General features: G+C 64.1%; 1 protein-coding gene across 1 annotated transcript in view; it reads right to left on the bottom strand.

Moving 5' to 3' along the window:
• Window positions 1-13,023, bottom strand: part of SDK2 (sidekick cell adhesion molecule 2) — a gene marked incomplete at both ends in the record, with an annotated part of 43,139 nt that extends 30,116 nt beyond the window's left edge. Inside the window, one exon of the mRNA XM_084298319.1 lies at window positions 12,945-13,023. Within this exon, the coding sequence (XP_084154445.1) occupies window positions 12,945-13,023 (79 nt within the window). The remainder of the gene's footprint in view (window positions 1-12,944) is intronic.
• Between the last annotated feature and the right edge of the window lie 14,178 nt (window positions 13,024-27,201).

The raw sequence follows: 27,201 nt of genomic DNA, 5'->3' as shown, positions 1-27,201 counted from the left end.
CGCCCATCCCCAGGGATGAGCCTCGTCCCCTCTGCAGCCACCCCAGCGCGGTGTCCCCGTGCCCAGGGACCTGCCCCAAGAGGTCCCCGGGGAGCCTCGTGCTGGCTAAGCTCCATTTTCTCCTCGCTCGCCCCCCGTGTCCCCCCCCTGGCCGTGCCGGTGCCGGTGGCCACGCGGTGGCCGGCAGGTGCTGGAGGATTAGCGGCGCTCTCCGCCGCTGCCGGGGCCATTAGTATTCCTGAGACGAGGCCTCTTCCCCTTAATAAAAAAGCAAACAGAATTGAAATGCCGAGCGCCGCCGGCACCTGGGGAGACGCCGAGCTCGGCGCGCCCGTGCCACGGCACCAAGGGGCTGCGAGGGAAGGTGGGGATGGGGTGGGCACCCTCACCGAGCCCTGCGCACCCCCAAAACCACCCCTGATCATCGGCTTCCCTGCAGTGACTCGGCACCAGCTCTCAACATGGGGCAGGAGCAGTGGAGAGGCAGCAGCGGGGACCACGGGTTGCACCCCACCGCCACACAGCACCGCTCCCCGGCATCACCACCCACAGCATCCCCAGCACGGGGCTCTCAGCACAGCCCAAATTTCATCTCCTGCTGCTGGGAGAAGCGTTTCAGGCGGTGCCAGCCCCGCTCTCCCCGTGGTGAGTGGCACCAGGGGTTGGTGCCAGGATTAACCCGCCCGGGGACACCCAAAAAACCGGGGACACCCTCTCCCCCCCCAGGCCTGGCTGGTGGCCGTGCAGTGGCACGGAGCAGCTCCGGTCCCCGCTGGCACATGGAGAGGTGCCAAAAGCAACCTGGCGTGACCCTGCCCCCTCCTAGCACAGCTCCTCGGTGTGTTTTTAACATTTTTTTGCTTTTTATTCATAAAAAGACTTATAATTGCAGATGTGTCCGCTAATCCTCGCAACTTACTTTGCTCCTCTCCTTTCCTGCTTTTCCCCTCCCTCCCCTTCTTCCCCCCCCCCGCTGAGACCGAGAGCTTTATAAATCTCCTTCTGGCTATTAATTAAAAGCAACCTCTCTGCTATCATGAGTGTACTTGCCATAAATTAATAGCGGCCTTCTTAATCAAATCTTATCTCCTCTCCGAGCGCCCGGTGCTGGAGTCGGTATCCCAGCCCGCCCGGCCGTGAAATGCAATTTCCAATGCTCCAGCAGAGGCTGCGGCTCCGCTCCCCCCAAAACTGCCCAAGCCCCCGATCCTACACACTTTCTCCATAGGGTTTCCCAAACCCCCGACCCCATGCACCTTACCCACAGGGTTTCCCTTCTCCCCACCCTCCCACCGCACCCCAAGGTGCTGCTCCAGCTCTGGGACCCCAGAGGAGCACAGGATGAAGGTGAGGACCCCGTGTCCTGGCCCTGCCCCACAAACATCACCATCAAACCCGGTCCCATCCCCGCTGAGAGCCCAACTGGGCCGTGGCAGGGGCAGGCACGGAGGGGCTGAGCCGTGCCAAAAAGAGGTGGCTTCTCCTAAAGCCGTTGCAGAGCGCAGCTGAGAGGGTTTTTAGCAGAGGCAGCACAACCTGGAGAGCCTCCCTCGCTCAGCCACAGCCTTGCAGAGATCTGAGCGGTTTTTAAGGAAGAAAACCACCTTTGTTGCACGGAAAGAGCATCCAGAGCACGCGGGAGGGTCCCCGAGCCGTGCCACGCTGAGACTCCTCCGAGCCTGTGCCCGGTGCCTCCCTCGGGGGCAGAGTTGGTCCTGGAGCAGCGAGAGGCTCCTGGTGCTGCACGGGCACCCCTGGAAACGGCTCTGTCTCTGCTGGTGCCCAGCACTGAGCCCCTCGGCACTGACCACAGCGGAGAGGCACAGGGCTGGGAGCAAAGTCCTTGGGGCTCACACCTCGTCTCCTGCCCAGCTGGGGGGATGCAGGCACAGGGTGCCTCCTCCCAATGCGCCCTGACCACAAATAAACGCCCCTGCACAGCCCTGAGCCAGCCCCAGAGGCAGCGGGGAATCGCTGTCAGCTGGGCCATGAGCATGGAGGGGCGCAAACACCCCCCAAGGGCAGGTCTGGGTGCTGGGAGGGTGCTCAGGGGATGTGGCCAACCTCATGGCGAGCCTGAAAGCGTGCACAAAACATCCACACCGCATGTAGAGGGAGGGAGTGGGGGAAAGGCAGAGGAATCGAGGGGCAGGAGGGGTCCCCCCCATCTCCAAACTGCCCCGAGGCTGCCGCGGCACGAGCATGGCTCAGCCAAGGCTGGGCGCTGTCCCCAGGGACCTGGTGGAGCATCCTGCGCCTCCCTCGCCGTGGATTTGGGGTTTTCTTACACTCCGTAAGCCGATTGCAGAGGTGTGTTAACTGGATTAGGTGGGAGGCTTGGAGAGAGGCAGACCTGGAGCGGCTGCGAAGCGGAGCACCGCTGCAGCCCGTGTGACGCCGGCAGGATTTGCAGAGCTGCCTTTTCAACCGATTCCTTCCCTTAAGCCTTCAGAAAGGAGAAGCTGCGGGAGGGACGGGGGCTCTGCCGCCTCCTCTCCCCACATAAAAACCCTGTAGGGCCCTGCATGGGGGTCACCTCCCCACGCTGCCACCCTGCGCTCGGCTCCGGCACCCTTCGGGTGGCAGGGTGGGCGAGGTGACACCCGTGGGGCGGCACGGTGACCCCACAGCCCCCCGTGGTGACAACCCCAGCTGGCAGCCAGCACCGGCTCCCTGTGTTTAATGCCAGCTGGGAGCTGCAGGGCACGGACGGGGACGGCTGGGGGCCGTGGTCTTGGCACCCCCCCGGCTGCGCCCAGCCCCGCGGAGCCGCCCGGATCCCCGGCGCGTCGTGGCACTGCCAGGATCCGGCCCCCCCCCCCCGGCACCCTCTGGCTCTGAGCAGGGTCAGCACGGCCCAGCAGGGCTGTGGCACCCCCCAGGACAGACAGACAGAGGGACAGATGGACAGACGGACGCCCTCCTCCTGCACTGCCTCTCCCCACACCGGCAGGACCCCCCCCCAGACCGCTGCCAGCCCCGCTCCCTCCTCCCGCATCTCTGTCTCCAGGCCCACACTTATTTATTTATTTGTTAATTAACTGCTGTTTCCATAACAAACGCTCCAGCTTCTCCCAGACTCCAACAGCCCTGGGGCTGGATTGTTAACTAGGATTTTAATTTGTTAATTAAAAGCAGGATGGCTCCATAACAAGCTCCTCTTCCGCAGCCCCGGCTCTCGGAGGGCTCAGCAGGCCATCGGCTGCAGGGTGCCGGCGGCCTCGCTGTGCCCGGCCAAAGCCCCACGGGGGACAGGGCGCACGGGGAGAGGCCAGCACGGCTCCCCCAGGACGAGGGACACTTCCAAAAGGGGTGCTGAGCCCCACAGCACCACGGTGCTCGCTCAGGACCTCCCTTCCCAAAGCCACCTCCCTTTGCAGCCTGTCCCAGGACCCTTCCCCAAGCACCTCGCAGCTCCCAGCACGTCCCAGACCTGGGGAGCTCCCCCCCTGTGCCCCCAGCTGCGGAGCTGAGGCTGTGCCAGCATCGCCCCCTCTTAGCCCCCAGCCCCCTGCCCAAGGATTGGGGCTTGGGAGAGCCCCCAGCACCCAGCCCCAGAGGCAGCAGGGACCCAACCGGTGCCCACGGGGGCCAGGTGAAGCCCGAGACCCCCGCGGAGAGGAGGGAGAGGCGCCAGCCCTGGCCAGGGACCAGCAAGCACCTCATCGAGGGAACAGAGCGGGGCTGTGTGCGTGCCCAGCCCTGCCTGGCCTCGCACACCCAGCCCCTCTGCCCGCCCGGACCGGCAGCTCCGGCTGGAAAAAACAACATTTCCCCCTGCGGGAAGCCCCAACAAGGCGCGCACACACGGCACCGCTGTGCGCTCCCAGCCCCTGAGCCCATTTGGGGCGGGGGGGGGGGGGCCCAACAAGCAGAGCTTTGTGCTCCGAAACGCCACGCAGCTCCGTGCGCACAGACCCCGGTGCCTGGCCCCGATCCCAGCCCCAAATCCACAAACCCCGGCCCCAAAAGCACGGACCCCGTCGCTCGGTTCCAAATGTGAACCCTGGTGCCCGGCCCTGATCCCAGTGCCCCCCGGTACCAGCCCTATATCAGCTCCCCTACACGCAGCAGAGCCAAGCAGGTCCCCATCAGCCGCTGCCCCAAATCCCCTGCCCAAGCTGGCTCCGTGCCCCGCACACCCCAAACCAAGGTGCCCAGCACATGCCAGCGTCCCCGTGTCCCCAAGGCCACGTCAGCACTCCTGTCCTGCTCCCCTGTCAGCCCGCATCAGCACGGGAGCCACCTCCAGAGTCCCCTCCCTGCTCCAGCCACACGTCCCCCTGCATCCATCACCACCAGGCTGGGGACAACGCACAGGAACAGGGCTCAGCACGGGGACGGGGGCTGCCCAGCCGTGGGGGGCACAGCTGGGTGACCCCAAAAGCCAGAGCGAGCCTGTCCCCTCCGAGCACAGCACGTCCCCACGCGTGGCACAGCCCTGTCCCCAGCTGGGGCCACTCCACAAGCCGTCGGGCTCCGGCCAAAACTCCTTCCCCAGCAAACTCCTTGCGAGGCCACAAACCCTGCTGCTGCTGCTGCGATTGCAGCTCCTCCGAATCTGGGTCAGGGCTGTGAGTCACGGACACCGGGGGTGACTCAACGCCGCCGGGGCTCTGCCGGAGAGGGGCCGGGACGCGCCGCTGGCTCCCCAGGAGTGACCCCGGCACAGCGAGAGGGCGAGGATGGGGATGTCACCGTGGGATGGAGGGCACACGAGCCCGGTGCAGCCCAGCACGGCTGCAGGCTGGATTTGACCCCACGGGGCACATGGAGCACATCCTCCAGGTGTTCCTGGTGGGCAGCAGCGGCTCCTGACCCCAGAAGCCAGACTGCAGACCCAGGGTCACCGCAGCTGGTGAGGGGCAGGAAAGCAAAGGCACCGCCAAGCCCCTGCTGCGAGCTCCTCGGCAGTTCCTGGGCCATCAGGATGAGTCCCCAGGATCCCCTCCCAAAGCCCCCCACACCCCCTGGCCGTGCAGGATGCTCAGCACAGCCCCGGCCCCGCAACCGCCCTCGCAGCCAGCCAGCCAGCCGCTCTCCAGGCTCACCACAGAGTCTCAACAAGGCAGCGTTTCCCAACGGAAAAAACACGCCAGGGAAAGAAAAACAGAAGGCAGAAACCACAAGAAAAACCCCACTCAGCCTTTCCCAGGGCGCTGACGCAATTAAGTCGCCAGCCCCGCGGGATGGAAAAGGCTGTACCAGCTCCCCACATCCCCCCCCCAAAAGCGCTGAGGGGGACAAAGCCACCGGTGGCCCAGGTCCCCTGCGCGTGTCCCCGTCCCCTGAGCCAGCAGGCACCGCGCAGCTGGGACATGCAGGCAGGGATTTACAGGGGGGGTGCGTCCAGATATCGTTTATTCAGACTATTAATTAATCATCGCATTGCTCACTTCAAACGTAAATAGCTGTAGCATGAGCGCAAGCAGACTTTTTCCTCGGAAAAAACCTTTTCCAAAGCTTTCCTCTCCAGCCGCCCTCGTTCGCAGGCAAGGGACGGGAACAGCTCGTGGCCTGGCAGCCCCCCCCTACCCCGGGCTTTCCAGGGCAGAGAAGCGAGCTCCGGTTATTGCACTTATTTACACACTTGTGGCTCGCTCTCAGCCAGAGGGGCTTTTGCAGCCAGCGCTCCCAGCAGCAGAGCCAGCGCCGCTGCCCAGCCTGACGCGCGGCTTATGGGGGGAGAAGCCAAGCGAGCGAGGCTCTGCCAGCGCCCCAGGTGAAAGGCTCGGCGGTTTATTTCCCCTGCTCAGAGCGCGTGCTTTATTTCCACCCTCCACTGCACAGCTCGGCTCCCCGCCGCCGCCCTCCCAGCCCCTCTCCCCCCCAGGTGCAAGCCAGCAAAATTGGGAGAGCGGGGAGACGAAGGCGCCCGTCGCCTTCCTCCTCTGGCACCCAGCACGCGGGCAGAGGCTGGGTGCTCCGCGCCTGCCGGCAGCCCCCCCCGGGGAAGGGCTCTCCCCACAGCGGAGCTTTGAATTAAACATACCACCCTAATGAGTTGATTTTATTAGTTTGCGAATGCATTGAGAACTCATTATCAAAATAAACATCAATTCACTCCACTGAGCGCGCCGCGCCGCACACGCGCGCCCCGGCGGCGCTGCAGCTGGGACCGGGCGCAGCTCCTGCCCCGGGTGCCCCCCCGTGCCCATCTCCCTGCACCCCCCAAGGGCTCTGCACCCCAGGGAAACACAGGAGGTGCAGCCACACACCCTGCAGAGCACCTCACACCACCAGGTTTGCTTCTCCATCCTGGCTGGGGGGCTGCAGAGGGGGGGACGAAGCATTCCTGGTTGCAGGGACAGGATGGCCCCAGCTCCTGGCACGGGCAGGATGAGGTCCCCTGGTCCCCAGGACCCACTGGGTGCTGCTGTGTGGACAGAAGATGAACCATGATCCCTCCAGGCTGTGCCAAGCCTGCTGCACCCCACAAGCACCCCGTGATCCACAAGCAGCCCCCAAGGACATCGGGGACAGCCAGGGCAGGAGGCACCCACCCCGGACAGCCCACACCGAGCCCCTCTCCCTGCTGGGGCCAGAGCGCCGAGGCGTGAAGCAGGGGGACAGCGGGCGCATTGTCAGCGGCTGGGCAGGACGTGCTCCCTTTGGAATCGGCAGCTAATCCCATTTCATCCCCCTCCACGGCCATCAGCTGTTTTTGCAGGCACGCAGGGGGCGGGTTGCTGAAACCAGAGCTATTGTGGCCGCACCGCCCCAGCCCCCTCCACCAGCAGGGCCCAAGCACCCGGCAGTATTCCCGCACCCGCTCCCACCCCGGCACCTTTGGGAGCTGCTCCCCGTGTCCCCTTCCCCCAGGACCCTGTGCTCCAAAACCCAGGTGAGGATGAGGAGGAGGAAGCCCTGTGTCCCCCCCACGCTGACCCCACAGTTTCAGGGACACCCCCAGGACACCACTGGCACGTCCCAGTGCTTGGCGCTCCCCGCCGGGAAGATCAGTCCCCAAAGGAGGGCAGCGAACGAGATGTCGATGACACCAAACCCCAGTTAATGCCTACATGAATTTGGCCTACATTCACCCCGTTTCTTAATTCCAGCAGCCCCCCAGAGAACCAGCACCTGGCCCCGGGGACACGCTGGGGCCAGGCTCCCCCAGGCAGCCCAGCGCACGCAGCCCAGCCCTGGGGACGCGGCACAGGACCCCAAGCCTGCTTCAGCCCCACGCTCCCCCCGGAGAAATTCCTGCTGGCTTGGGCGATTCACGTGCCCGGGAGTGGGCACGCACGCCCTGATCAATTAAAGGGCTCTAAAAATAGCATTTGCCTTCATCACCTTGTTGTGAGCCATGAACGCAGCGATGGCGCAGAGCTGGGGCACGCAGCCCACATCTCCCACCGACCCCAGACCACATGCAGGGGTCTCTCCCCCACACCACACACATCCCCACTCCCCAAGGGACTCCGGGGACACCTACCCACACAAACCGGGGCACCCCAGCCCTGCAGCACCCCGGCGAACCCCCCTGCAGGGATCGGTGCCCCCCAAAACCACCCCCCACGTCCCGCAGGACCCCCGGCACACGGGCAGGAGGGCTCAAGGTTAGAGCCGAGGACTGGCGGGTTGTCGCCTCGCCCAGCAGCACACAAAGCAATTAGCGACGGCAGCTAAAATTAGCTCCCTGGTTTCTTCCTGCTAATGGTCAAACCCATCAAGGTTTCCCTACACCAGGGGCCTCGGCGTCTCCGCGCGGGCGGGCGGTGATGGATGAGAGCCGACAGAGCCGCTCACGTGTGTGCGCACCGGGCAGCAAAGCTCATCCCCAGGGGGCACGGCAAGGGGGACACCGGCCTGGCCAGCAGCCCCAGGGGTCAGATCACCCCTATTCCTCCTCCCCACCTCGCCCAGCCTCTCCCCCTGCCTCAGTTTCCCCAGCAGAGCGCGGCTGTCGCGCTGGGAGATGGGGACAGCGACAGCACAAAAGGGGAGGGAAGCGAGGGTGGCTTTGGCACGGGGACGGGTTCTGGCATTCCTGGGATTGTCAGCGTGCTGTCCCCGCTCCCAGCTGCTGGCACGTGGAGGCAGCTGGCCACCGTGCCCAGGGCCTTCCCCAGCCCGTGGTGGCCACCAGCCAGGAGGTGACAGCGATCCGCACGGGGAGCAGGCGGTGGCTGCCACTCACAGCACCCCCAGGGGACAGCACAGGCTGGGAGCCCCCCTGCACCCACATTCCCCATTCCTGGGGGGGGGGGGGCCCCGAGGGCGCAACCGGCCCCACGGGAGCAGGGGAGACAAAGGGGGCCAGGGACCAGCTGCGGAGGGAATGTCCCCTGCCCTCGGCCCCGTTCCCAAGGATCAGGTTACCCAGTTCCCAGGCAACCCGAGCCCCGGCGCAGCTTTTCCAGGCGCAGGCATTCCTGCGCCCCGCGGGGCTGGGGGTAAAGGGAGGGGGGCCGCCGAGGGGGCGCGGGCAGGTGGTCTGCGGGGGCTTGGGGAGGGAGGTGGCAGCAGCAGGATGCATCCCTGGGGGCGATTTGGGGGGGCAGGATGCGCTCCAAAATACCCCTGGGAACAAGGAGGGGATGGATGCGCCCCAAAACCATGTCTGGGAGCAAGAGGAGGGGATGGATGCACCCCAAAAACATTTCTGGGAGCAAGGGGAGGGGATGCACTCCCAGCAGCTGGCCGGAGGGGTGCTCGGGGCCGTGCCCTTGCAGGCGGCATCGCCGGCGTGCCCGGGGTGCGAGGGATGCCAGGAGGGACCAGAGCAGCAGGGAGCTGCTGCCGGCACATTCCTGCCTGCTGGCAGGGCGAGCTGACAAAATCCTGCCCCAAATCCAGACCCACGGCTCTGGGGAAGCAAAGGGTGGGACCCCCAGAACAGACAGCAGCATGCCTAGGGATTTTTTGGGGGGGAGGTGCCTTGCTTTGCCACCACCTCTCCAACCCCCGGGTGACGCCGTGCCCCCTCCAGCAGCTCCACACGATGCTCCCCTGCACAGGGCAGCCCCCACCCCACTCTGTCCTTCCCCAGGAGCTCCCAGGACACCCCTTTCCCCCCTGCACCAACCCCTCTGATCCCCACAAGGGTGCCGGACCCCCACGGGTGACCCCACTTCGGACAGCCACGGCTCAGCACCACGCACAGGAGCTGTGTGGCACCAGCAGGGCACCACCAACCCCTCCGCCCTGCCCCAAAACCGCAGTGGGGCTGGGCTCGCCCTTGGTTAGCGCGATCCCATCCCGTCTGACAGCAGCATATTTATTCCGGGCCCAGCACTGACCATTTTTCACCCAGCGACACGCAACCTGCTAACGAGCTCGGGGAGGTAACGAGGGCTCACGGGCAAGGCCACCCGCTGCGCACCCACCCAGCTGGGACCCAGCACCACGAGGGGTTTTTTTTGTTTGTTTTTTGGTTTTTTTTGCTGTTTGCAAACAGCAGCACGGCCACTATTTATGTAGGACCTACATAATGTGCTGTGGCTGGAGCTGGTCCCGAGGTGGGAACCACAACCAGCTCCAGACAGGGGAAGGGGAGGACGGGTGCTCCCCTCCCGCATTGGGTAAGGAAGGGGGTGTCCCTCTGGGGCAAAGCAGCACCTCGGGCTTCACAGCCCCAAAAAGAAGCTGCTGGAGCTGCCCCATTCCCTGCGGATCCACAGCACCGGACACCCCAGTGCCACAGCAGCCGGGCTGGGGACAAGGACACGGTCCATAAAAACCCACAAAGGCGGACGCGGGGTCATTCCTCATCGCACCCGCCCCCGTGAGCCAGCCTGCCTCCTCCCAGGTTTAATTATCAGCGTTTTCCCAGGATCACAAGCAGCCTGCAGCCGCCTGCCTGCCTCTCCCCCTCTCTCCTCCAGCTCCTTCCCTTGCTCCCCCTGAGCAGAAACGTCCCCGCAGCCTCGTCCCCAACATTCAGGGACAGGGGCAGCGCTCGATGGGGCACAAGCAGCCAGCACCACTGGGCAGGGGCAGCTCAGCCCCCCGAATTGCACCCAAACGTGCCAGCACTGGGGTCACCCTGCAAAGGGAATGGGATTATAAGCCCACAGTCGTGCCTGCGCCCCGATCCTACAGGGACGTGGGCCGCCCGCGAGCTGATCGCATCCCTCCTGCGCGCGGTTATCGGGTCATCAAAATTTCATCTCCGCGCCCGGCCACTAATGGCTTCCAAAGAAGCATCAAATTTTAATCTCCCTTTCCTCTCCCCTAAAAGCCACTTTCCTTCCTGAGCCGGAGCTTTGCACGAGGCCGGCGGCTAAAGCAGCAGCCGAGCTCACGGGGAAGGGGAGGCGGCGCAGGAGCGGCCACGCTCGGATATCCCTGCCCCACTGCAAGGGGCTTGGCCTGAGGAAAGCCCCCCAAAAAAAGCCACCCGGTGCTCCTGGGGCTGCAGGGTGGTGGGTGGGTGTCAGCCTCATCCTGGCCAGCCCTGGGTTGGTGACTGCCACCCCGTAGCCGGGTGTTTCCAACCCCACGGGGACCCTTTTGTGGATAAAGGCACCTTCACACGAGCCCTGAGACCTGTCACGCGTGGCAGCAGCCCGTCACCGCTGCCACATCCCCAGGAAGGGGCAGGGGGTTGTCCCCTCCAGCTCCTCAGGCTCCGTGCGTGCAGACGTGCCCAGGATCCACGCGTGGGTGCCAGAAGGAGCCGCACCTCCGCTCCAGCCCCCTAATAAGCCTCTTTGGCTGCCTTTTCAGGCCCCTGCCCCAAATCCCGTCTGGAACCTTAAGCCTGCCAAATCCCTCCTGGGACTGGCCGCAGCCTCCTCAATCCCATTACAGCCGCTGTGCCCGTGCGGGGGGTCCTGGGCTGTGCCCCCAGCCCCAGGGGAGGGAAAACTGCTCCTGGGGGGCACAAAACCCACCCGTAACCCCCCCCCCAGGAGGGTCGCACTGCGACACAGCTCCCACCCGGGCGGCGCTGACTGATTAGCCTTCCACCAACACCGCGTTCGCCTCCGGGTAATTAGCGCGAGGGCCCTAATCAATAAGTTATTTTTTGCCACGGGTAATTAATAATTACGCAGCGCAGCCAGGCTGTAATTAAACTTCCATCCCATCTCTCCCCAGCGGTACGGAGCCCTTTGTTTTAGTAACTGCAGGTATTAAAAGCCTTTCATCCCGGTGCCTGGGGAGCTCGGCGCCCCGGTTGGGAAGGTCTCGCGCCCTCCTCCCCCGCTGCTCTCCATCACTATTGATCCCGTTTTTTCCTCGGCTGCTGGAATCGACAGAACCCGCACAGATCTTGCGTCTGCCTCCGCTCCCGGCCTGGCTCTGGGGTCACCAGCCCTCAAGGGCTGCCCGCAGAGGGGCTGCTCCTCCTTTGGCACCTCCACCCCGGTGTCCAGTTGGCCACGACGGGCTGCAGCGATGCTCGTCCTCAACCCTCGTGCACGGGGGAGCAGCAGCAGCCGGGGAGGTGACCCGCGTGTCCCCATCTGATGGCACGAGCTGCTCCCCGTGCTGCTCCGTCGCAGGCAGCGGCTGCTCGCCCGCGGCCGCCACGCAGCGCAATGTCACGCTGCCCGCTGCGGGGAGAGAAGAGGCAAAGCCCAAACCATGCTCCAGGATCGAGGCAGGGAAGCTCCTTCCCCTCACTTCCAGGCACGGCTGAAGCACGGACAGACCCCCCCCCCGGAGAAACGGGAGGGGAAGGGGTGCCGCCAGGAGCCCACCCCGCAGCCGGGAACAAACAGACCGTGGGGGACTCGCGGGTTGGAGACGCCAGCCAGGAGGAGAGAAACTCAGCGAGGGAGTGAATCAATCAAAGAGACCTTCACAGCTCCCCACACAGGGCCTGCCCGGATAATATACTGCCGCTTTAGATGTTATGTTCTGAACTTAATTACTGAGAAATTATAGCAGTGCTAGGGGAGGCTCAGGGGGAGCGGGAGGACGGGAGCGCACGGGGACTTCTGGCTCCACTTGCTGCTGCGAACAAGGGCAAGAAATGTCACGGGCAGGGACCCCCCGAGCCACAGTGCTGCACCCCCGCCGTGCCCCCCCCCCCCCATTTTGCAGCCTGGATCCACTCTGTCCAAGCTGCGTGGATGGAGGTGGCCACACTGCAGCCTCGCCAGACAGGAGCCTCCTCCTCATCCTCGTGGGGATCCTCTCTGCTAGGGAGGGGCAGGACCCCAAGAGGGCCCCCCCTTGCACCCCCGAACCCGAGTCATACCCCAAAGGTCCAGGAGCCATTTCTGCTTCGCTCTGGGGTAACGGAGCAGCCAAAACCAGACTGTGCCACGCCAGAGCCCTGGGGATGACGAGCAGACAGGGCTCGCCCTGCCCAGCGACACCAACTCGCCCCAGGGACCGGCTGGGTGCACAGGGAGCCCCAGGGCACCCATGGGGGCTTGGGGTTGCAGCCCCCCCCTCCAGCCCCAGCACCCTTCCCAGCCCAACCAGCTGGCTGGAGGTCAGTGGGACCAACACCAGCACCAGAGCTGCTCCCTGGGAGCTCCCAAACTTGTGCCCCAGGTCCTGCCACGCAAGTGGGGTCCCCCGGGAGGGGGGAAAACGGGTGCCCTCACCCCACATCGTCCCTGGAGGGTGCTCAGCCCCCCCAGAACGGGCCGGTGCAGTCTCTACCCCATGCTCAGGGCAAAATTTCCCTCGCACCCCCAGAGCTGGGGCTGTTATGGGGAAGGGGGGAGGAGGAGGCAGAGCAGAGCTGTGCCCTGCGCCCTTCAGCCCTGGCCACCAGCTCCTGGGGGGCTCCTTAAACACGGCCGGGGCTGTGCCCCCCTCCTCGCCCCGAGGCTACCTCGGTCCCCGCCCCCCCCCCCGCTGACACCCAAACTTCCCAGGGCAGCCTGGGGGCTCCCCGGAGCTCCCCCCTCAGTGGGCTCAGCTGAAGGGGTCCCCCTCGCCCCTCATTCCTGCTCCACCTCCAGCATCAAAGGGTAAATTGGGGGGGGGGGTGAAGAAGCTGCCCCCCGCGCCGGGACCCCCGCACGTCCCCTTACCTTGGGCTCCGGCTCCCGGGGGGCCGAGCAGGGCGAGCACCACGAAGCGCAGCAGCGCCCAGCTCCCGAGCCTGGCCATGGCTCCGCCGAGACGTGGGGGGGGGGCGCAACTTCCCCGACTTTATAATCCGGGCCCCCCCCCCACCCGGCGCAGGGACCCCCGCAGCAGCGCTGCTCGGGGATGGGGGGGAGGCGAAGGCGATGTGCAAGGCTCCCGGCAGGGCGAGGGGGGGTCCGCAGGCAGCTCCCCGCCGTGTCCAAGTTCCCCGGAGCCGTGCAGAGCCGGGATCCCCAAAATCCGGTGGGGAGCCCGCAGCCGAGCCCCCCCCCGTCAGGGGAAGGGGTGGGAAGCGCTGGGCTGTGCGCCCCCGGCCCTTTCTGCGTCCTCAAGCACCATCGGGGCCGGGCCCCCCCCCCCCCCGCCTCCCCGTGCCCGCAGCTCCCGGAGCCGAGCACACCGCAGGGAAGGAGAAAAAAAAAAAAAAAAGAAAAAGAAAACCAAGAAAAAAAAAAAATATCACAAAACCCACAAAGTTTGGGGTCCGGGGGCGGCAGCCGGCCCCTCCCCAGCGCTCAGCTCCCTGCTGGGGACATCCCCGCTTCGGCTGCTCCTGGGGGGGCTTTAGGGGGGGGTGTCTCTCCCCAAAACACCCCCCCCACCCCCAAACCCGTCGCACCCCCCCCCCCGGTCAGGCGGGGGAAGACGAGGGAAGTGCTGCGGCGGCGGGCAGCGGCTCGGGGTCCCGCTCGCAGCCGGCGGCGGGGCGCGGCGGGCGGGCAGGCGGCGCGGCGCCGACCCCTTCGGGCGCTCCGGGGGCTCCTCCTTGAGCCGAGCCCAGACCGAATGAGCCGCGGTGGAGCTCGGCGGAGCCGGGGGCAGCCCGAGCTAGGGGAGGCGGGGAGGCGGAGAGGCTCCGAGCGCTACCCAGCGGCCGCGGCCGGGCGCGCACGGCAGCCGCGGATGGAGAAGGAATGGGGAAAATAAATAAATAAAAAAAAAAAAAAAGCGGGCGCGTCCCCCTCCGGCTGCCGAGGAGTGGGTGTCTCCACCCCCCCACAACCGTCCCCAAAATGTCCAGCCGAGCTCGCTGCCCCCCGATGGGGATGCAGCTGGAGGTGCCCCTTTGTGGGTTTTGCCTCGCCCAGCGCTTGGAGCCGCCCCCCACCCTCCCCGCTGGTTTTCCCCTCCTTGATAGGGCTCACAGCATCAGCACCCAGTTCCCTTTTTTGAGGGAAGGGGCACCCCGAGGCAGCACAGCAGCAGAACTGGCTGCCACAAGATTATCAATGCTCATATTATAGGGTTCTGGAAAAAAACAGCAGCTCTAACCCCAGAGGCGAGCCAGCGGCACCTCCCAGATAACATACCACCTCGTCAGGCCCAATCCTGCAACTCCTCAAGCCCAGATCTCCCAGCAGGATCAGGCCTGGGTCACACATCCTTCAGAAGTGACTGCTTTATGCCAGCACAGCGCCTCGCGTTTGGTGGGGGGGGAGCAGCTCAATCAGGGCTGATACCGAGCAGTAACACCCAAAGGACCCAAAATGTTTGCACGGAAGGAAACATCCACCCTGAATGCTGGATCAGCCCCCAAAGCACAGGCAGCACCTTGGAGCCAAGGGACCTGTAGAGGATCAGGGTGAGAGCAGGAACAGATTTGGATGAAGCCAGGGGGTCAAATCAGGGCAGGGGCAGGGGGAGCATTCCCACACGAGCCTTGTACAACTGCGTGGTCACCAGCATGCGTTTCCACTACGTGATACAAGCTCCCATGTAAATCACGCACAGGGCTCAGGGGGACAATGCCCGTGTGCGCGCGCTGCGTATTTGGAGAGCTGCTGCCAAATTTCCCATCGACCTCTCGAGGCGAGACTGAACAATAACCCAGCGCTTGCCCACCCCGGCATTAATCAGCTCCGTGGCTGGCATTCTCAACCGAGACGGCGGGGATCGATGTGCTGTGGGAGGCTGCGAGCCTGGCTCGCCCCTCGAGGAGGTGTTCCCCAGCACGGGCTGGATCCAGCAGGGGGGGGAAGGCTGCCCTGCCTGGGGCGAGCGCAGCACCCCGCGGTGAGCTTGGAGCCGGGTCCCGCAGCACTAACACGTGCTGCAGCAGGGGAGCAGCCACGATAGCTCTCAGCACGCTCCCAGCCCCCCGCAGGGATCAGGGCTTTGTTCCTGAAAGAACAGGAATTCCTGTCTCCAGGGCCATAAATTCAGCACCTGCCCCTGCTGCCAGCGCTGATTTATGGTTATTGCAATTAATCTCGCCAAGGTGTGAGCCCTTTATTACCTTCCTCTCAGAGGTACCTGGCTCCCCGCAGCCACCCGGGCTGACTGGAAGAGTTTTGGTCTCGCAGCAAGGCTCCCACCCAGCCCTGCCTGCTCCGTGCCAGCTCTCCTCTGCCCAGATTTATCCGAGCAGGAGCAAGTCTCCGCACGCAGCCTTGTAGCTGCTTCCAGGGGTGGCTGGAAAAGCTGACACCTTCCCTGGGCGATGCTGGTACACCGCAGAGAGGGCACCCAGCCCCGCTCCCCGTGACCCTGGCACAAACTGGGTGATGTCTGTGCACCCCCGCCCCATCTCTCATCAGCTTTGGCCCCATCCTCCAGCCTCCTGTGCAGCATCCCAGCTACGATTCGGGGCAGTGTCACTTGTAATTACCATGAGGCTCGCACACAGACCAGCTGCGAGCCGCTTGCATGACTCTCGCCTCTCCAAGACTGCTCTGGAAGGGGTTTGAAGGAGCAGGTCTCCAAGGGCACATCGGGGGGGTGAGTTTCTGAGCTCTCCTCCAAAAATCTCCCAGACCGAGGGGCTCCAGCCCCCAACAGAAGCCCCACGGCCGCCGGCTGCTGCTCGGGGCCTCTGCTAATGAGGGGTTTGCCCTGCGCAGCCCCGCAGGCAGCAGAAGGCAGCCTCAGGCCTATTTGCAGAACTGAAAGCTGTTATTTTGCCTCCTGCTTGAAGAGGGCGCATCAAAGTCAAGCCCAAAAATACGTCGCTAGGCTTGAATTAAAAAAAAAAAAAAAAAAAAAAACACACTCTTGTTTGAAACCAAGGCAAGTTCCAAAAAAAGATCAAGGCTGTTTGAAATGTAGAAGTCTTCGCTCAGATGTCAGGCGCTTTGGGGACCAGGAGTCAGCACTATCCAAAGGCTACAGGACAACAGCCAAGAGCTTCCTTCGGCCGTCCTCAGCACCCTTCATCTGCCTCGGATGAGGCCCCAGCTCTCTCGGCACAGCTCCCCGAGCAGGGAAGCAGCGTGCCACGGGGAACCCAGTGCCCCCAGAGCCCCAGGAAAGGGCTGGGAGCCCCTCAGCCCTCTCCTGCCATCCGAGGGGAGAGGCAGCAGATGTAACCACAGGCTGTCGGCACCGGCGCAGGGAAGAGAAATTGGATAATGGAGGCTCTGCAGTCTCGCAGATAGAGGCATAACAAGCTCCCACCGGCAGAAGCTGAAGCCAGACATACCCAGACTAGCAATAAGGTGCACGTTCCTAGCAGCCAGGAGAAGCGGCTGGCTGCAGCCAGGCTCCCCGATACTTCTCCTTTGTAATTAAGATTGGAAGTTGTGTTTTGTTTTATTTTTTTTTCCTACTTTTTCTCCAGAAGCATCTGCTCTCCTGGAGGGGCGAGCTCAAGGTGGTTCAATAGACCACGAGCAGGCTCTGATCTGCCAGCTCCTCTCTTTAAAGCTGGGCTTCGGGCACTTCCCTGCTCCCCGGGAGAGCTTGGGCAGCGTGGGGCGAAGCAGCCACCGCGCACCTCGGGCTGTGGGATGGTTTCCCAGCCCCCAGGCAGGGCTGCACGCAGCAGATGCTCTGCTCTCAGCAGGACCGAAGCTGCCTCTCCCCTTGAAGGGCATCAAACGGGGCTCCACGCTGCCCCCGGATGCTGCGCGAGGGGCCTCCAAACCGGCTCAGCGCAGAAACGTCTTTAATATTTGATGGCTTTAAAATAAAATACCAGGAGGAGGAACAGCGAGAGGAGCGAACGGCTTCTACCTGCCAGCTCTGCTCCCTTTCCCAGCCGGGAGCTCTCTCCCAGCATCAGCTGCTCGGGGTGTCTCAGCCCAATTAAGACCTTCCTTCAAACCCTCCGTCAGCCTGAGCCGCGCGTCCCCACGCTCGGTGCAGGGGGGTGCAGAGCTGAGGGGCTCCTGAGCTGGCAAAATAACGCAGGGACATCTTCCTGCCCCATTTCCGAGCAGGATCCTTCTCTCCCCACAGCCAGCAGTGGTTTGGGAACGAGCCAGGGAGAGCCAGAAAGTCCCCGGAGCGGGGAAACGTTTCCACAGCCCCGCTCCACCCTCACACCATCAGCCCCCACCGTGCTGGAGATGTGAGAGGAGGCAGCGTTCATCCCCACTGCCATCCTCTGCTGGGAAACAGGCACAAACAGGAGCCTTCGTTCTGGCTCTGAGCTTTTTATCAGCTCCCCCACAGCTCAGGGGGCAGCCTCCAGCCCCTCTCCCCATGGGGAGGGCAGCAGGGGGGCCGGGAGCCCAGCAGGACCCCAGATCTGCGGCACGCAGGGGGCTCCTCGAACCCCACGGCTGGGAAATGCAGCTCTGACAGCTCCAGGCTCCTCTGGAGCAGCCCCCGGGGAGCAGAAGCATTTCGGAACATGGCCACGTTAAAGCAAACAGCCCCAAACCACAGCCCAGGGACCACGAGCCCCGCAGCCCTCCCCTGTTATTAGGGCTAACGAGCACCCTGCGCACGGGCTTTGTGGGGTTGGCTCCCCACCCCGAAGTCACTGCTGTGGCTTGGACACGCCAACGGCTCCTCCGCCACCCCAAAGCTGAGCTGTGCTTTTCCTGCAGGCTGCAAAGAGCCAGGAGGAGCCCCCAGGGTGGGCTTGGGGAAAGCTCCATGTGGGCAGGGTGGAGGTCAAACCGCGGCCCCGCGCCACAGCCACAGAAATGCCCAAGAGCCAGCACTGGGCTCCACCAGCAGCCCCAGCCGCAAGGCTGACTTTTAAATCAAGAGATTAAAAATTTAAACGAGGGCTTTGGCTCATTTTAAATGGTTGCTTAACATTTAAAGGCCGCCTTCCTGAGTGCTTCTCGGTAACAGCAGCTGGGCACCGGCTGGGTTTGCTGGGGGCTGGATCCAAGGCTCTCACGTGCCAGCAGCCACAAGGTGAGGTTTTAGAGGTGCTCGCTGCTGAGCATCATGTGCTGGCAGCCCCACAAGCTGGCCAGGTCTGAGCCCCACCAGCTCCATGCCCCTGGGCAGGGCACCTGCAGTAACCGCACTTCTGACCCCCAGCTCCTCAATCAGAGAAGGGATTTTTGATGGACGCACCGTGCCCAAAGGCAAAGCACTCGGTAGGATGCCAGCTCCCTGTTTAGGGGCACACATCAAAGCCACCCAAGCTCTCTACAGCACCCCTGGGCCTCGGAATTGCCACATCACCCTGAAGTGTGCGCAGAGCCACACAGACCCACCGCAGCCCTGGGCTCTCCAATTCACAGAAACAGCACAAAGAGAGAAACGAGGGCCAAAACCCCTCTTACTGGTCCTTACCGAGCTCCATACAGAGCTCAGCCTCCTCCTGCTCCTTCCCAGGCTCCTGGCCCCAGCTTTGCAGACACCTCCAAGCCCCTCAGCTCAGGCTCACTTAACACATCTGCCTTCAGCAGGGCAATATAACTCACCTGTGTGCTCAGCCCCTCAGCATCCACCTGTGCCAGCCTCCTGCCCTGGCTGATACGGAGGGGAGGGGAAGCCCTGTCCCCTCACTGACAGGGTCACAGGCAAGTTTGGGGACATCGCTGGGCGCTGCCAAACCTCGTGCAGGATCAGTTCCCCGACTACAACAAGGGCAGGGGGCTGCTGGCTCCTGCTGCATGCCCACTGCAGTGTGTTTTGGCCCCTGATATGCTGTAATTAGAAAACTGCAGAGGAATGCCCGAAGTGGGGGCTGCTCCCCATGGCAGCAGGTCCAGCCCCCCGTGTCCCGGTGTGCCATGACGCTCAGCAGGGCTCGCTCGCTGCTCAATGTGGGTCACACTGCTGGCTCGCCACACGCTGCCACTGCAGGAACCATCTCCTCTAGCAAGGCCACATCCACCCTACCCGTGTGAGCATCCCCCAAAACCCCAGCTCCCCCCAACCTCACCATGCCCCAGCCTCGCTGCTCCAGCGCGGCGCGGTGCGGGGGGCTCTCTCCATCACCTGGTGGGCGCTTTCCCAGCACAGGGCACTTCAGGTGCTGCACTGATTTCCAGCACTACAGGATTAGGTCATAAATAATGGATAATAATAGTAGAAATAGTAAATAATATATTTACAGGCTTGCATAATGAATAATGCTGAGCGTGAATCGCCGTGCCCGGCGGAGCTGGCTGCCGCAGCGCCGCTGAACCAGCAAAGGGGACTGGGCACAAGCGGGGAGCCAGGGAGGGGAGCAGGCTGCTTTGCGGGGCTCCCAAAGCCTCCCCACCCCAAATACCAGCCATTCCTCACCCCTGCCTGTGTGCCCACAAAGCCCCAGGGGCTTTTAAGGGAGATGCAATTACCGGCTCCTCAATCCATCCTGTTAACAGCAGCAAAACCTCAAAGTGAATTACTCCGCGCGCACTGGCGAAAAGTCAGGTTGGGATCAGGACCCTGAGGGAACCCGGGCACGGGGGGCTCTGCGCAGCCCCCTCCCCGTGCCCAGCACCCAGCAGGATGGCCGGGTGGGCTCTGCACCCCTCCGGCTCTCCCCTCCGCTGGGTTTTGGGCAGGGGGCTGCGCCCCGAGCCATCGCCGCGCTCCCCCCGGGGGCCGGGCGCAGGGATGAGCGCAGACATGTGGGAAATGGATCGTGGCCGGTTCCTGCCGAGTAATTACGCTCGATAAGAGCCTGTCGATGCGATCTGCTGCCAATTGTCACCCCGCGCAGCCTGCAGCCGAGTGGGGGCAGGCGGGGGGGGGACAGGCTGCGCACCGACTGCTGACTCATTAAAAATGAGCCGAGGAAATGGAGACGGCTCCGTGCCGGAGCAGCCGAGGCAGGACTGTGCTGCGAGGGCTGCTGGGGGGGAACCACGGGGCTGCTTCTGCCCTCAGCACCCCCTCCTTACCCAGGGGCTCACCGCCTGCAGCCCCCAGGAGCCAGCAGGCACTCCGGTGCCGGATCCACCAAAATGTTTCTTCCCTCCCCAAACAGCCTCTCAAAAGGCAGGTGGAGAGCCCGACGCGCACCCAATCCTCTCCCTGGAGGCAGAGGCTGGCCTAGGGCCACCCCCCTGCCCCCTGCCTCAGTTTCCCCATGTGTGGAGCCGGCCAGCACCAGCTTTTGGTGGCGCTCAGCCGGGTGACCCGGTGCATCCGCGGGGTCGGGGGCTGCAGCCCAGCCCTGCCCCGTGTCCCCAGCGCCCCGGCGAGGCAGGGCCAGGCTCAGGACCACGTGGAGCCCATCGCAAGCAGCTTGTGCAGCCGTGCCGGCCCCGGCAGCGAGGCGGGGGAGCGATCCGTCTTCCTGACTGCCAGATAAAACGGCTACATTTCAGATAATTCCAGATAGTAAATTTTTTGAGTCCCTATAAGCTAAAATCAATATTGGCACAACTGTGCGTCATTAAAAACTAAATGAACATGACAAAGCCAAACTGCTGCCTATTAAACAAATGAGTTTTCTATCCACACAGGCACAGCGGGTTATTAAATTCTTTATTACAGGAGCGTTGCCTTTTATAAAAGGGGGTGGGAAGATGTCGCCCCGCGCGGTGCACGGCGGAGCCGACGTGTGCCTGCCCTTCCCGCGGCACCCGGGGGCTCTGTGCCAGCCCCAGGGCCGTGCTGCCGGGGGGCTCAGGAGGCGTCAGGATGCGGCCAGGGCTCAGGGCTCGGGGCTGCAGGGGGCAGGGGGATTTCTCCAGGACTTTGTGCAGCTGCAGTGCAGTGGCAATGCGATGGCGACGCAGCAGCGGCGCTCCCGTGCTCTTGAAATCCGGTGGCCTGCACGGTAAAGGAGGCTGCACTGAGCTTTTTTTCAGCCCAAATTTCAGGAATCCCGGGGGCTGGTGTCCTCTGTCCTCTCCACGGATAGATCAGGCTCTGCCTTTCACCCTCATCTGCCGCCCGGGTGCCACAGGTGCCCCCCTCACCGGGCAGCCCCCGCGTGCCGATTTCAGTGTCCTGATTGTGTCCAAGCTCTCGCTGCACACCGGGAGGTATAAATAAATATTCATAGGTGCTGGATGAGTGCTGGGGAGGAGAAGGCTGTGAGGAGAGCGAGGGGGGGGAGGAAGGGATCGGGCTGCCCGTCTGCAGCAGCCCCCCCGAGCCCCCCGCCCCTCGCCGCAGCCGGCAGGAGCGAAATGCTGGGAAAGGGAAAGGTCAGCGTGCTCAGCCAGGGGAAGGAGAGCGCTGCCGGGCTCTCTCGAGTGCCAGCAGCCTGGGGAGGGTCTGTCACCACCACGGCCAGCCCCCCCAACCAGCGGGGAGCGATGGCACGGGGCCAGCACCCAGCAAACAAGGCCAGCGGGATGCGCCGAGCTTTGCGCCGACCTGTGCAGGGGTTTTTGCACAGCGTGCGTGATTCCCGGTGACACAGGGGGACCTGCACCCGCCCCCTGGCCATGCCCTCCCCAGGGACAGCCACCGATCCCGTGTGCTCCTCGTCGGTGTGCTGTCTGCACAGATAACGGGGACCTGGGCAGCTGCGCATTCGTTTGTAAAGAGGTTTGCTGGGTTTTCATGCAGATAAATTCAGGAGAGGGCTGAGCCCCAAATTTTTCTCCTGTCCTGGGTGGGGGGGGACACAGCCTGGTGCGTCCCAAAGCCTGGGGACCGGCTCTGCAGGTGCACGGGGAGCAGAGCTCCCTGTCCCCATCCCAATTCCTGCCCTCCTCTCTCCTGGAGTTTGACAGTGATGCGCTGTGCCAACGCGGCCACTCGGTGCCTGCCCCAATCTGCCTGCTGCCCGTTACCCGACAGCAGCTGCCGTGACGGATGCTGGCGAGCCTCAGGCGAGAGCATCCCCATCCCTCCTGCACCCGCTGCCAGCATCTCCACGGCAGCTCCTGCCTGGACCTCGGACACCGGGGGTCTCCGGGGGGCCGCGGGGACCCTGTGGAGCCTGCACCCTGCGCCACCAGCGTGGGACAAGAGCCACAGTCCTGCTGGGACAGCACCAGGGGGCCCAGCTCCTGCCTCGAACACACGGGCAGCGCTTGGAGGCCGTCAGCAGAGCGCGAGCTTCACCTCTGTCTGAGACAAAAGTGGCTGGGAACGGCAAGGTGCAGCCCCCCGCCGAGGGGGCTGCGGGGGCCCAGCCGTGGCCGCCGTCCTGATTGATGCTTTGACAGCGTGATGGATGGCGGCGGCGCAGCCCCTGCCACCGCGGCACATGCGCCGCATCCCTTATCTGTCACGGCTGCAGTGTGTGTGGGGGGGAGCTGGAAATCAGCCCCCGGGTTCCCCCCGATCCCATCCCGGGAGTCAATCACGCCGCCGCCGTGCGGGGAGGCTGCGAGGGGTGGGAGCTGCCGCGGGAATTTTTATGGGGCCCGAATCAATCAGTGGGAATCCCATAAAAGTCGGCGGGTATAAATGGGCTCCTCGGATAGGTTTTGACATCCAATTGTCTTTTCTATTTCAGATGTCATAAAGCTATGCACACCCATATAGAGAGAGAGAGAGAGGGGGAGAGAGAGCGAGGACGCGCGCTCAGAAATATGGATGTGGAGACACATGCACGGCAAGGCCCGGCACACGTGCACACACGCGTTGCTTACACACTCACACGGGGCAGATCTGTGCCCCCCGGGGTTAAAAGGGGCTGCACAGCCCCCCCCCTACCAGCACCAGCCTCAGGGCAGAGCCTGTGCTCCTGGCTGCGAGCGGGGGACCCGTTTGCTTGCCATTAACCCGAGGCAGAAGCAGGCAACGGGTGACTGGGGATCGATTTGCAGAGCCGTTTGAAAACCTGATGGAAAGGGAAAAAAACGAAACCTCCAGCAGGCGAGCGGTGCCAGGATGTGTCCCAGCCCCTCCTCAAACAGCACGATCAAAAAAACCAGGAGAGAGAGCGTGCGAGGAGGCTCCCCCCCCCTCAAAGCCACCCCTTCTACCCGCAGAGAAATCGCAGCCACAGCCTCAGCCACCGACTTCGATGGGCGAGCAGGTCGTACATCATCCCTGCGCAAATCGCCTGCCGAGCTCGGCTACGTGAGCACCAGGGCCCGGGGATGGAGAGCGGCTCGTGCGCCTAAATAAAAAGAGGGGAAATTTACACAGCTGAGGGAGAGGAGAGGAGAGAAATGCGAACGCGGAGCGGCGGGGGGAGCAACTCCCCGACACGGCACCAAGGAGGCAGGCAGAGCGCAGCACGTGGCCCCCCCGCCTGCCCAAGGGCTGCTTGGTGCGAATAAACGCTTTTATTTTGCCCATGATTGATCGTTTCCAAAAGCAGCACGGCCTCCTTGCCACATCAGGAGCAGAGCGTGGGGTTGAGGCACCAGGACACCCGTCCCTCCTCTCTGCATTTGGCTCAGCACCGTGCGGCCTCACCGCCTCCGAGCTGGGACAGGCTTTGGTCACCAGGAGCGGTCACCCTGTGCCACCAAGACCTGGCCAAGGGCACACGGATCCGATTGCACAGCCTCCCCCCGGCGAGGAGACAGCCCTGGGTGCCACAGGGAGCCCGCAGAGCTGGCACGAAGCAGACAGAGGTGCCGAGGCCGGGGCGAGCAGCAGCACCCATCGCACACCCCACGGCACCACCGGGGGTGCCCCACGGGGGCCGTGCCGGAGGCAGCACCGAGGAGGGGGGCAGAGGAGCAGGAGGAGGGCACAGCCCGTGTTTAGGCTCCTGCCCCAGCGCTGCAGGGGAAGGTGACTCCTTGGGAGAGGGCTCTCGGCGCGTGGTGGAGCTGCTGCTGGATAAACAATTACCTCCCATTTACCTCTGCCCATATGGCGCCGGGGAACAGGTGTGCAGGTAATGAAACACCCGGCTCCGGAGAAGCTGGCTCGTGGTTCCTCCTCGTGCCTTCGCTTGGCTGCAAATGAGAGCTAAAGAAGATGGAAGGGCCGGGAGGGATGGAGGCGGGGGGCCCGCCTGGTGCGCCGTGGTGCCACCTCCAACGGGGTCTGAGGTGTCACAGCGTGGCCCTGAGGGGCTGGGGGTCCCCTGCACGTCTCAGTCACAGCCATTCTTCCACAACCCGGCATCCTCGGGGCCCCCCCAGCCCAGGACCCCCTCCCTGCTGTCTGCACGAGCGCTCTCCCCGCCAATAACTCCTGGCTGAGCCGCTGCCTTGCTTCAAAAGCCATCTAATCTCCGCGCACAGCCGCGGAGAGGGGGATTTATCACCTCCCCCGGTGCCGTATCCTCTGCGCGGATAAGATAGTTTATGCAAACAGACGCCGGGCTGTGTCGCTTCCTTATTTCTCTCTCCTCGACTCGCAGCTCATCATCGGTTACGGCAGTGACCAGTCACCTAAATCACCCGGCTGCGCTCCCGCTCCTGGCTCTGATTGATGCCAGCGTTTGTCTGCTCTCCAGACGGGCGCCCAGCCCCCTGGGCTCTGCTGGAGGGGACTGAGGAGGGGACATGGGGACACCGTGGGGCTCGGTGGTGGCACCCACTTGTGCACGGGCACCTGGAAGCGCCAGGTTTGTGCTGAGGAGATGCCAGCACCTGAACACCCGACGGCTCCTGCTGAAACTCCTGAGTGGGGACATTCCTGCTGCTCCCTCCCTCCCTCGGCAGGGGACAGGCCCTCCTTGCAGCACTGCTTGTCCCCCTGAAGGTGACCGCCTGTCACCGCTCAGCCACCTGTGCAAGCCTCACATTCACCTCATTAACAACCGAGCTGCCAGCACCCGCTGGCACAGGCAGGACGGGGGGCGCGTCCCCCAGAACCCACCCGGGGTCTGCTCCACGCAACACCGCGTGCCCCCTCCCTGCAGGATCAGAAGGAGCGGGGCCGTGCTGCGATGTCCTTGCCCTGGCTCGGTCCTGGGCGCTGGTGGCTGGCAGCCAGAGGAGGCTGGAGGGGAACAAAGCGAGTCGCCGAGCAGCATATGCGAGCCGGGAGCGCGCGGTCCCCAGGCAGCGCGGCGAGCAGCCGGGCGTGCGCGGGGAGCTGGCTGCCAGAGCCAGCCCGCGGCCCCTGCCAGCAGCCTGCCCGTGTTGACACGCTCTCGTCCCCTGCCAGGTTTTGTCACCGCCAGCTGCACGAGGGAGGGGGACGGGCGCTGATCCACAGCTCTCTGTGATGGTGCGGGGTGGAAGAATGGTCCCCATCACCGCTGCAAGTCCCCAAGGGAAGGACGGACCCACCCAAGCCCCCGTCTGTGCCCCTAATCCCCTGCACCGTGCAGAAGTGACCCCAGCCTGGCTGTGGGGACGCAAGATCGCTGGGTGCTGGTGGCTGAAGTCGCTCTGAAATGCACAGTCCCATGCACCAGGTCTGGCACTGAGCAATGTGGCGTTAAACCCCGGTGTCCCTGGGGCTGGGCTGGTCGCCACGCGCCGCAGGATCAGCATCCACGGGCACCGCAGCGTGCAGGGCCCCGCTGAGCAGGATCAGGCCCCGAGCCACTTTCAGCTGCCTGCAATTCAGCCGAGCAAAGGGGGGTTTGCAGCATGCACCGGCCTCCCGCTGAATCCATTTGCACCTCCCTAGCGAGGCTGCCCCGGCCCCGCCAGCCCAGGCGAGGTGCGAATGAATCCCTCACGCTCCCCGTGCTGATCATGCTGTCCCCACGCTGTCCCTGCTCTGCCCACTTTGCCAGGCCACCAGCCTCCCCCAGGTCCCCACCCTGGGGTGCTCCTGTCCCCTGTGGTCCCCGATGCTGTCCCCAGTGTCCCGTGGGGCGCCTCGGGACACCCCACACCTCCCGCCGCTGGCACGCAGGGCTGCGCTTGGCACAAGCTCTCCAGTGCATACCAGTAACAAGCTTCTGTTAAATAATTGAATTCTTCAAATCGTTCCCTTTTCCCTTCGGTTTCGGTGCACATTTGTCATCATTCCATTAGGCAGACGCTTTGCTCTCACTTCATTTATTCATAAGCGTCGCCGTGGCTCAGGCAGCGGCGCTGACAGCGGCGCTGAGCCCATCACTGGCACGGGACGCGCCGTGCCCAGAGCTCCCTGCCCGCACGGCAGCACCGCCACGGTGCTGGCACGGGGGTGACAAGGAAGATGGGTGCACCTGGGGGCCACCCCGTGTCACCCAAACTCATTGCTCGCTGCCTGTGCTGGGGACAGTTGGGGACGCGCGCACCCCCAGCAGCAAATCTGGGTCTGCCTGCAGCGGGGAGGGGGGGGGGCTCGTTCAGCAGCCACACACCGCCCACGGCCGTGTCACCGTAAGCGATTCCTGTATCAACAACGCGGTTACAAAGGAAAGCAAATAAGGCAATTACGGGAAAATATCCTGTCACCCGTCCGGCTCCCCGCCAGCGCAGCGGCGCACCGGGGCGGGAGGGCTGCGTGCCGCCTCCCCGCTGCAGCACGTTCCCAATTACGCACCCGTCGTGACAGCACGTGGCAGCAGATGAAAGGACCCCACGGCTCCGCAGCCTCCCCCCAAAACACCCCGCTGGCGGCACGGATTGGAGCCTCTCGGGAGCCCCGTGTGCCCAACAGGGCCACATCCTGCCTCCGTGCACCCAGGGTCCCCTGCCCGGTGCTTTGAGGGGAGCCCCAAGGCGCGGGGTGCGGGCGCCCATCACCCTGCCCCTGGGCTGGGAGCGCTGAAGGGCGCAGGAGAGGAGCTGCCTGGCCCCTCGGGCTGCAGCCATCCGCGGCTCTCTTCTTTCAGGCCACGTCCTGGAGGAGACCCAGGGGAGGAATTAAAGATAAAAAATTGGACAGTGGCGGGAGGGCGCGGGGCTTCCCCGTGCATGCAGAGCAGATCCATTACCGTAATAGCCAGGCGCTTAATAGCAGCTTCTCCACTTGCACTAATTGAAACGGATTGCCCTCGAGTAGCCCTTGGGTAGCCCTCCAGTAGCCCTCAGGTAGTCCTCAGGTAGCCCTGCTCCTGGCTGGCACATCCCCAGCCCCGCTCACGGAGCTGCCAGGGGTGCTGCCGGGGTGCCAGGAGCCACAGTGTGTGAGCAAAGGCGTGAAAGGTCAGTGGAGAACGGCAGCTCCTCTGTGAATGTCACCAGTGCCACCGCAGAGCCGGGGGAGCAGAGCCACCCAGTGCTGCGGGCACGCATCCATCCCACGGTGACCTGCAGGAACCATGCAGGACTGGGACAGGGATGGGGACAGGGAGGTGTGTGCTGGCTGAGG

The sequence above is a fragment of the Netta rufina genome (genome assembly GCF_964035555.1).
Source record: "Netta rufina genome assembly, chromosome: 19".
In the NCBI taxonomy this organism is placed as follows: domain Eukaryota; kingdom Metazoa; phylum Chordata; class Aves; order Anseriformes; family Anatidae; genus Netta; species Netta rufina.
Note: the sequence above shows the minus strand (reverse complement) of the source record. Positions and strands in the feature narration are given on the sequence as shown.